The sequence below is a fragment of the Vigna unguiculata genome, chromosome 3 (genome assembly GCF_004118075.2).
Source record: "Vigna unguiculata cultivar IT97K-499-35 chromosome 3, ASM411807v1, whole genome shotgun sequence".
NCBI classification, from domain to species: domain Eukaryota; kingdom Viridiplantae; phylum Streptophyta; class Magnoliopsida; order Fabales; family Fabaceae; genus Vigna; species Vigna unguiculata.
Window position 1 is genome coordinate 44,984,942 of NC_040281.1, and position 11,455 is coordinate 44,996,396.

Here is an 11,455-nt window from a genome sequence, read left to right on the forward strand (position 1 = left end):
CCCAACTTCCTTCAGTTACTTTTATGCATTTATCTTCAGATTTATTTATATAAAGTAAAATTATATTTTAACTTTTTTTTATTATCATCTTTTAATTTTTGATGTAATTTAATGTAGGTTATATGCGAGTTAAAAAATAAAGTCTACCATTAGGGATGGCAAAAATACCCGTGCCCGCAGATATTCGCGGATAAAATCCGCGACGGATAGTTACTACCCGCGGGTATTTATTACCCGCGGGTAGCGAGTAACGGGTATTTTAATACCCGGTTATAAACGGGTCGGGTACGGGTATCATACTATCCGTACCCGCGGGTACCCGTTACCCGCAAAAAATTAAAATTAATATTTAATTTATATTTTATTAAGTTAAATTTAATTAAAATTAGAAGTAACAGTATATTTTATTATGTCAAATTTAATTATAATTATAATAATTTAATTTAATTTATATTTTATTTTTATAATTTTATATTAAAAAATTTATAAAATTCATATTTTTTTAAATATTTGCGGGTATCGGGTATCCACGGGTACCCGCGGGTTTTAAAAATATCCGTGGGTATTTTTTAAGCGGATACTCGACGGGTAAACGGGCGGGTAACGGGCGGATTTTTTTTTAGCGGGTCGGGTACGGGTATCATACTATCTGTGCCCGACCCGACCTGTTGCCATCCCTATCTACCATTGTCCTTGTATAATTGTGTATGTCTATTATAATTTCCTAAGAAACATGGAAATTCCTTTGATACAGGGATATCAATATCCGTGCGGATATTTATTGCATGGGTATCCGCATATTTTTTTAATATCCACGGATGTTTAGGGGTATCCGCAAGTATTTACAAAAGAAAATTTTAATATTTAATAATATATTTTAACCACAAATTCAAATAAAAATACAATGCATAATATTCATAAATTTCAAATAAAGTGCAAATAACTTATTTAAATAATATTGAATGACAATTTACAAAGAAATTGAAATTTTTTTAAACCAATTGATAAAAAATAACTCATTCAAAATCAATGGGTTAATATTTTAATCTTATTTTTTTAATTTAAATTAGGGTACATGTATCCACGGATATGAATATTATGATACTCGAACCTGTCCTGATAACAGACAGGTATAAAAAATATCCATACCTGATATCTATTTATAATATTTATTTACTCTCTGTTGTGAGTTTTATGTGCAAGTACGATTTTTTTTTTATATTCCTACTTATGTATAAAACACATAAGATATACATAGAGCCGTCAAAGTGGGTCAGAACCCGTGGGTCAATCCAGTCCACCACGGGTTTGGGTTGAAAGTTTTTTACAAATGTCAGTACGGGTCAATTTTTTATCCGATCCACCAAGAACCCGATTCATCCCGGTTGAACCCATGGTGAGCCGGGTTGGCCCACCAACTCGTATGGTCACACACATTATGTTGGGTTTGCAATATTGGGCATGTTTTTTTAACCAAACACATTAGTGGGTTGACAAATGGAAACCTAGCTTCAACTCCAAATAGATGGGGATAAAGAAGATGCTTCTTGAAAATGTTGTGAATTTATCCATTCAAGACTCTAATATTATAGTCGGATAAGTGACAAAAATGTTTTGATCTTAGATAGTAATTTGTTCTTTTTTTTAATTTTGGTTTATATTGGAGTTTAACATAATTTTGGATTGTATTTAGATTGTATTGAAGTTTATTTAAATTTTAATCCGAATTATAATTTATGACTTAAGAAAAAAAATATTTTTTATTCTAATTAAATGAACTAGTTAGCTAATCCATTTAACCCACCAACCCGTGGTGGACCAGGCCGAGTTTACAAATTTTCGACTTGCTTATATGTAAGCCAGGTTTGTTTGATCCACTAAGTAACCAATCCGTAGTAGATCAAGTCGGACCGGACAGTCCATTTTGACAACTCTAGATATACACACTCTACCAACTCAAATGTAAAGAGATAAGGTAAAAAAAAATGAGAAAAACAACGTGAGAGGTCCTTTGATTCAATTTTTTTACCAATATTTAAAAAATATAAAATTAATGGAAAAATTTGGAAAAGAAAATAGAAGAGATTATGAATTTAATTTCTCCCACTAATAATTAATATTTCACGATTAAAAAGAATAAAAAAACTCATATTTATCTCTTTGTATCAAATCGTGTTATATTTTAGTTTGTCATGTGAAAAGGTCAATTATGAAAAAAGATGAATAAATACATGGAATTGAAATTCTAATTTAAGAATAGTAATGAATAAAAGAATTTACCTGAATTTCAAGATATTTTATTACGATTATCAAACAGAGAAATTCATTCCATTTCCATCACTGTTATGCAATAACTACACATATATGTGTAGAAAAGCCATTGGCTGAATCCTAATCTGGCGGTGGGTGGCTCAGCCTTTTTGTTCTCTGCCTTTATGTGTAGGTTTTTCATGTTGAATTTTACATAAAGGTAATAAAATAATGTTATTTCATATTTTCACGGTGTTTTCTATTATAACATTTATCTAATGTTTATTTACTTCTATTTCTCTTCGGATTATAAAAGTTGTCTTAAAAAGTAAAGTTACAAATATAATTGAATTCCTTTTTGAAATATTCATTTGGATTATTATTATTAGTTTTATTTTTTTATTTTTTATTTTTTATTTTTTTAAATTATTGATTAATATATTATTATTATTTTTTTAATGAATTAATCACTTACACTAAATCATTTAAAAGAATAAATAATAGATTATTACTATTATTATTTTGCATGGTGTTCATACCCGTTAGTATATTTCTGCATTCGAGATATTATAGTAAAAAATGTATTTTCATTATAAACACGTGGTAAAAAACTTGGAATAAAAAATAGTGAGATATTAAAACTAAAAGTAATTAAATATACATAACTTTAAGTAATTTAGAAATTTTATCTAGTTCTTTCGATGACAAAAAATTCAGGTTTTCAGACGTATTTGTTCCGTGTTTAAGTTGTTGATGAGATCGGAGGGCAAGATTCTGTCGTCGTGTCGTGCTCTGTGAAGAAAACGCGTCATTATCGACTCACATAAACCTCAAAATCATATGTAGACACGTGGTTTTCAGCACTTGGTCGTAGTTGGGCTTTTTGTCACATCAGTTTGAACACAATAATTTTAATTTTTTATATGAAAAATAATTTTTTGATTATTATATTTTGACAAATTTATCTTTAGATAATATTTTTTAAATTGTATTTTTTTAATAATTCAAAATAATTTAAAAAATAATTTTATATTATAAATATTATAAGAGAAGATTGTTAAAATTTATTAATCAAAATATTATTATTTTTTACATATAATGCCTCTATCCTTATGTGTAGCGTTTTACCTTATCATTTTTCAAATCAATTATAAATTCGATTTTATGGTTAAATTGTTTTTATAGATATATTTTTTGTTTAGTAAAGAAATCTATATTTTTTTATGAGCATATAGATAAAAAATAATATCAATTAACATTAAATGTAAATTTATAGTTGATATGATTGAAAAAAAATTATGTAATTTAATTATTTATTAAAATTTCTTTAGATTTATTTTGTTAAAGTTAAGTTTCGAGATAATTGTTTTATTTATGGAATATTTGAAATTTGAAATATTGGTGTTTATGAATAGGATATTATAAGTCTAATTAAGGAAATTATTTATATATTATAATTATTTTATTTGTAATATTAATTAATTACTAATAATAATGTCAACATAATATAATTGATTATGTTCAAAGCCATAATTTATGTCCAAAAGGATAATCAATTTCAGACTTTTTATCACTCTTTGTTAAATTTGTTGAACATTGTTCTAAACATAATAATCTCTTCAGGTAAAATATTAATACTTTTGTTTCTCATATTTTATTCACCTCTTTCTTTCACATCCCTGTCACTTCGTTCTTCTCATCCCTTTTATGATAGCATAATAAATGAGGTAAAAAAAACTAAGAGCAGTTTAAGTTTAAAGATTTAATTTTAAAATTTTTTAGTTTTTTCAAAGGTTGGATTATATTCCAATAAATGTTTGTAGTCTATTAACTCCTTAATATTTTAAAACTTATAAGTTCAGTCATTACAGTTAAGTGTGACAGTTAACTTTTTGATGTGATACATATTTTCAGTGTCACTTTCTATAAATGTCCTTACATAATATTTTATCATAAGAGACCATGATAGTCAGACATTAGAGATTCTGCGAAATTGGAGTTTTCTATTTGAAGAGAAATGGGGATTGAACAATAATAGAAGATTGAGGTATTCAATAATGGTGATCATCTTTTACGTAAACCCACTACAAGAAGACCTTTGGATCACACAACAGGTGTGACATATATTTGAGGTGGAAAATTCAACTCATCAAATGGCTGTAAAGAAGCTAAACTTTAGAGAAGGTGGGGTGGACTCCATAATTCAGGTTTTTATTTGAAGCACACATCGATGCAAGGAACCAAGGAAGGAGCTAAATTCACTCAGTAAAAAAGCTTTGTTTTTGGTTCAGAATTACTATTCTGAGATCATTCACAAACACGTAAGTCCATAAAAGTATGATGCAGAAGAAGTGGAGTGATCTTTTTTTGGTCATTTTATTTTTTATTTGATTTTTGCTCCATTTTGGTTCTACACGACCCAAGTTTTACTCTCAAGATTCATGAACTAGAGAAATAAAAATAAGTTCATCTTAGCTAGGGCACAAAAGGTGATGTAGACCCTTCACAAGTGAGTGTGCCTAACAACTTCTCTTGTATATCTTATTCAACCACATTTTTTTAACATTGTGATTTGTAAAGGTTCATAGCCCCAGAACATCTTCCATGTGAGTATGGTGGTCTCAGGAGGAACAACTCTACAATCCCTACTTCCCTTCAAATAGAAAATCCTAATTTTGCATAATTCCCTTCATTACAAAAATCTTAATTTGTAATATATGTTTAATTATTATAAAACAACAATCTACGTACCTATTTTATTTGCCTACTCACTCTTTAAGCAGACATAACCATGTCCACTCACTATTTCCTTAACGTCGTTTAATCCAATTTAACAAAAATGACATGATTGATACCATTTTTTGAAAATAGGGGCCTAATTGAGACTTATAAAAATAAAGGGACCAGATTGATATTTTCGAACAAAAATAGAGATCAAAGACATAATTTAACCTATTTTTTAATTTTTTAATTTTGTTTCATAATTTTACAGTTACATGTTTCATATTTTTTGTAATTTTGTATTTTTTGTATTTTTAATTTTTTAATTTTTATTAAATTTAAAAACAGTTAAATATAATAAATATTTGGAAAAGATCTGTTACATGTAACAAAATATTATATGGACAGTGACATTGTAAGATAAGTGCCACATCACAAAGTTAACAATCACATCTACTATAGGGACTCAGATTTAATTGAAAAATTTTAAAATTTTAAGAACTTAATAGACCATAAATTTATTAGAGGCTCATTTGAAAGTTCCAAAATTTATCCGGGACTCAAAACATAATTAAGCTTTCTTCAAAAACTAATTTTAATAAACCTTAAAATCTATTTTAAGCTTGGATTGCAAATATCATAGTATTAATACTTTTTCAATTTATAGAAAAGATTAACTTGTAAAGCAATAGCAAAAAATAAAGAGGATAAAGAAATGGATAAGTAACACAGAAATTTTAGAATGGTTCACATAAATAAAGATTATACATCTAGTGCTTAATTATCTCAGAGAGAGTGATTGCAAATTATTTATCTTAAAAAGGATATTACAACTACTAACTCAGAGAGTGAAACATGCAAGATCATAACTAAGATAGAAAAATACACCTCATTTACGAAACCTATAAGGGATGAGAAAACACTTCTCTTTAAACTGTTAGAGATGACAATCACATTCCTTAATATACAACAAGAAATGAAAAGCATATTTCTTGAAAGCACAAGAAATGAAAAACACATTTCTTAATCAATCATAAGGAATGAAAAACACCCTTTTTAAAAACACAAAAGATGAAAAATACTTTATTTGACAAAAGGGATAAATCAAGCTCTAAACCCTAGCATCAACAACATCACCTTATCACACAAGAACACTATCTGAGAAATTTAAAAGCCACTATTTGAAAAACTAGGTAAAACCAAAGCTTATTCAAAGTAATTTCTAAATTCAACTATTTTTGTATTTTGAAACTCACTGTTATGCTCATTTTATAAAAGAAATGTGCTTTAGCCCATTTAAGAAAAAGTTCATTTCATAAAACATTCAGAATAATAGATTATTACTTAATCAATTCTTCCATAGAAATTTCGAAAACTGAATTTAATTAGACTAAGATAATCAATTATCTTAGTCCAGAAAAATTATTTTAATCGATTATTAAAAGTGCTATCCATTATTCTTGTGAGAAAACATTTTTATGAGAAGTTCGAAAGCCTCAAAGGTGATAATGATGTTCTTGCACTACAAATGACTCCCACTTGCCATTCAATTAATGTAACATCCCTACTCAAACTATATTTTATCCTTACAATAAAAACAAGAGTCAAATTTTTATGTTTTTACTCCTTCGATTAAATTCATAAAAAAAAAAGTATTTCGTATTTTATCTAGACGTAGTTTGAACATTGAACAATAAATCAAGTAATTTTTAAGAAATATTATAAATAAGAAAAATAAAAATAATAATAAATAATAACAATAATAAAAATAAAATTAATTTAAATATATATATATATATATATATATATACTAATTATCAAAAAGATAAGTTACTAATATATTAATATATTGTTTAATTAAAAAATAATAATAAAGGAGTCTTTTAAACTTAAATCTAAAAGATAAGAAAGGAGAAAGAAAAAGGAAAAAAAGAAAAGAAAAGAAAAACTAAAGAAGTATTATCTCTTCATTAATGACTTGGAATTCAAAGTGTACTGTAATTTGACCTATAAATTGATGAAGTATAATAGAAGGCAAAAAGAATTAAGTTACTTAAAAAAGAAGAAAAAGATAAGATGAGATGAGATAAGCTAAGAAGTTAAGAAGTAATATTTTGCATTTAATAAATGCATTCATTACTTGGACAAGTTGACACATGTGATGATTTATAAATATATGAATGAAAGGAAGAAAAGAAGGAAATGTGAATTGCGTGAGAAAGTAAAGAAAGAGAGGATTAAGGACCAAAAACATATTTAACCCTATTATTAATTTTTTCTGTAAAAATTTTATTCTACAAAAAATAATAATAATATTACTTTAATCAAGTAATAATTATTTATATAATAGTTGAGACTTTACGGTCAACATTTTCGTTACTCTAGAAACTTAGAAATTTCATTCACATGACTTCAAAAGAATTTTCACAAGTCTTTAATAAGATTTTTAGTTCCAAACTATCTTGACTTCATCTTTTTCTTCATAATTCATCATCGTCAAAATTTTATTTTCTTTATGATTTGAACCAACATATCCATCTTCTTCTTACATAAACTATTTTACTCCCCTACATCCAAGTGTGAATAATGAATGACCTTTCTCACTCCCTTTTTCTTCTTTCACATACATTTGTGGATCTAAGCACAATGTGAAAGAGTCTCACCCTTCTTTTCCATCATCATAGCTCCCTTGTTTCCTTTTCTGCACACATGACCAATGTTGTACTTTCCATCAATGTTCAACACTCTTCCCATCTTACAATCACATTTCCACATTTATGATACCTAGAGACTTCTTCCTCCACAAGTTTGATAAGTTCCGAAGTCAATGTAGCAAGATTTTCTAGAAACCTTTCTTCGAATATAGCCTCAACTATCTTAGCAAAGCATGAAATTTTGCATGTATTGCATGTATTATGTTATATATTTTCCTATGCTTTCCAAAAATTAAAAACCTCATATTGATTATTTTAATCATTTTCAAAAGGTTTATATGTCAACATATTTCTTATATATATTTTTTTTAAGAAAGTGAAATTTAAGATTACCATGATCTTACAAAACTAGTATGTTAAAAACGAATTTTGCAATCATATATATATATATATATATATATATATATATATATATATATATATATATATATATATATATATATATATCACATATATTATAATTTGATATAAATTTTATTTTATAAGTCAATTTTACAAGTCAATTTTATAATATGTAGTTAAATTTAAATTTTCCTTTCTCAAAATTTTCAAATTAGGTAATAAAAAATGCAAAAGTTATACGTAGGAAGTTGAGATTTGAGATTAAGACTCCTTCCTTGTGTATAAGGTAAGGAGGGCCATGTTACCATTAATTTTATTTGATATTTTGTATTTATCATTTTGGTATAATTCCTTATCCATTTTTTTAGATGGTGAGTAAATGATTTTGGTTCTTTTGTATTTTTTGATCCTTATATGTGACTACTATACGCAACTTTTCACATTTTAGATATTAACGTCGTGGTTTATACAATATCCATCATAAGTTTACTCTTTGTTTCACATCACGTTGTTCCTTTCTTTGTGTTAGTAAGGAATATGTGATTGTTGGTATTATTTAGTTTCGTTGTAAATACTAATGTCTATTTTCCTTCAAAACTCATTTTCATATCTAATCTTTTATCTTTTTGTGACTACTATACGCAACTTTCCACATTTTAGATATTAACGTCGTGGTTTATACAATATCCATCATAAATTTACTCTTTGTTTCACATCACGTTGTTTCTTTCTTCGTGTTAGTAAGGAATATGTTTGTTGGTATTATTTAGTTTCGTTGTAAATATTAATGTCTATTTTCCTTCAAAACTCATTTTCATATCTAATCTTTTATCTTTTTGTTTTGTTCTTTATCTTGCTTAGATTTGGAAGTCTTTTGTAATTCGAGGACTTAAGCAACATATTGTTAAACTATGTTCAGATCCACGACTTGATTGATTTGAAAATATGACATCCACGATCAAATCTTTCTGCTCGAATAGTAATTTATTTCTCGCACTCCAAATGTTTCACATAGCTATAACAATGAGTTCTCTTTCCTACCTCCTTCATTCACTGAGCATTCAAATATACAATCACAATTTCCTTAACATATGCAGACCTTGAACAAAATTTAGGTACATTAAAAGCTCTTTTAGATATAACCTCGCCAAATGGCACACTTTCCATGTGGATACCTAAATGTTGGCTAAATCTTCGAGTTCATATCCATCTCTACCATCTTAAAGCTTCCTTTCATCAACCAGTTATACGCAAATATGGAAGTGCATACACAATTTGTATTTGGCATTCCAATTTTATACTAATAAAAGTGTTTCTCTCTCTACCCAAATATCATACCAGATAATGAAGTTACCTTCACCGATCTTTAATTCAAAACCATAAAATATACGCATCGATAAAAGACAACTAATTTTGATTCTTGCTTAACATAATATAATTTTATAATAATTATTAATATATTTGATGTATTATTGGTTATATATTGCATATAATTGAGATTAATAGTTATTTATATTTATTCTTTTAATTGTTTCTCTTTCAAAATAAAAAGTTGACTCAATATTTCATCTTCTACAAAAAATTGTTTGACAATTGCACTGACTTCCAAGTGCCTCATCCACCTCCTTTTATATCTTTCTCCCCCGTCTCTTCGTACACATTATCACAAGAGAGGTAATTAAGGTCATAGGTTTTCTCACACCCTCAATCCTCTCCATTTTGCTACCATTCCACTTTAGACAAACATTTGTTTTAGTAACTCATAGCATAACGAGAATAATTAGCGATTTCTTAACAAAGTTCTAGCCTACTCAATCATATGCTTTGAATTTCCCCTTCTTACTCTATCTTTATGTCAATACCAAAAACCAATTAAGTCAGGATATCATACAATTCAAATGACAAAATTATAAAATAAATAAACGAATTATCAAATTTATCTTAAAAATATATAATAATATTGATTTAATCATGTAATTAATAGATCGTCACTGATTATCTCTGTCTCTAGATACTTCATCTCGGATCAATAACAACTCAAGCAGAAAAAAGAAGGAGGATGTAATTGATAGAATAAAAACCTAAAATGTAGCCGAAACGGCATAATGGTCGGTGGAGAATAGGAAGAAGAAGAGTATGAATTTGGTTCAAGAAGGAGGAGCAACACTCTTACCCTTTCTGTCGGCTTGAGGTGGCTGGCAGCGCGAGGAAGAAGGAGACTCCCAAGCCGGAAAAGGATCCCATGAAGAAAGATCAAAATCATCAACGGTGGCAGAGAGAGGAGCCTGAAGGTCCACCATATTCGCAAGCGGATCGGAGAAACACGCAATCATCTTTTGCATAACGTATGGGCCCACGTATTGGGCCAGTTCCCTTTTCGCTTTCTGCAGCTTCTCTTTCAGGATTCCCAGACTCGCCTCCTGCTCCCATATCAACCCCACGCACCCGTGCACCGGGTCTCTCACACGCGCCTCCGCTTGGTACGCCAGCGCCCTCGCCACCCACTTCCGCGACTCCGGCGACGTCGACTTCAAAATGTTACTCACGTTGCCCCCGCCGAACACGTGGTGCACGACCGCGAACCGCTGAATGCTCTCAGCCGGGAAATACGGCGCCAGCAGGCAATCCGATCCGCACCTCCGCCGTTGGTACTTGCATGCGCCGCATGGGGTCATGCCTTGTACTCCTTCTACAACAGCGGTGTTCTAAGAAGAAATAAACAAATCTCATCTAAAATTATTAATTTACATTTATTTATTTATTTTAGAATAAGTAAGTTATAGATTAAATGTATTTTAAAAACTTTATATGATAACTTGGGAAGTTATTCTTCTTTTGAAAAGAACTGAAGTAGCAAATCTCTTAAAATAATTGATAACAGCCACAGATTGTATGTACTTTAACATCATTTTGTAAAAAACAGCAAAGAGTTGCGAAAAAGATGTAAAGTAAATGATAAAGATGAGACACTATGTAAGAGAGAGAACTTACTGTAGTGTGAAATGGAGGCTAAAGCAGGAGGAAGAGGATTTTCACCACTCTTCTTTGGTTTGTTCTTATATATAGAATAGTTCTAATGTCTTGTATTTATACACAGTCAGTTTTGTCATTAGAATATACAAATATTGAAAATTGAGAACACGCAGATGGAATTAAATAAGCAATTAATATTCAAAAGGTATAAATAAATATTTATTGCATTCTTGAATTTAATAATTTTCATTTATTTTAAGTGTTGAGTTTCTTAAATGCTCATTAACTGTAATTAATCTTACACATGACTTTTAAAATAAAAATTATTAATTCAACATCTTAATAAAGATAATAAGCTACAATGAATGAATGCTTAATTTATATATTTAAATCAAATTCTACACAATATCTCTCCATATGGTGTACCTGACTTTAATTTGGAACCTATTAATAAA

General features: G+C 28.4%; 1 protein-coding gene across 1 annotated transcript; it reads right to left on the reverse strand.

Annotated features, from left to right (window-relative positions):
* Positions 1 to 9,954: 9,954 nt before the first annotated feature.
* LOC114179582 (LOB domain-containing protein 24-like) lies at positions 9,955 to 11,075 on the reverse strand. Its single transcript, XM_028065976.1, has 2 exons — positions 11,019 to 11,075; positions 9,955 to 10,732 (listed from the first exon to the last, which is right to left on the reverse strand). Exon 2 carries the CDS (start codon positions 10,700 to 10,702, stop codon positions 10,175 to 10,177), a length of 528 nt encoding a protein of 175 aa, XP_027921777.1. The 5' UTR covers positions 10,703 to 10,732; positions 11,019 to 11,075; the 3' UTR covers positions 9,955 to 10,174.
* Positions 11,076 to 11,455: the final 380 nt, after the last annotated feature.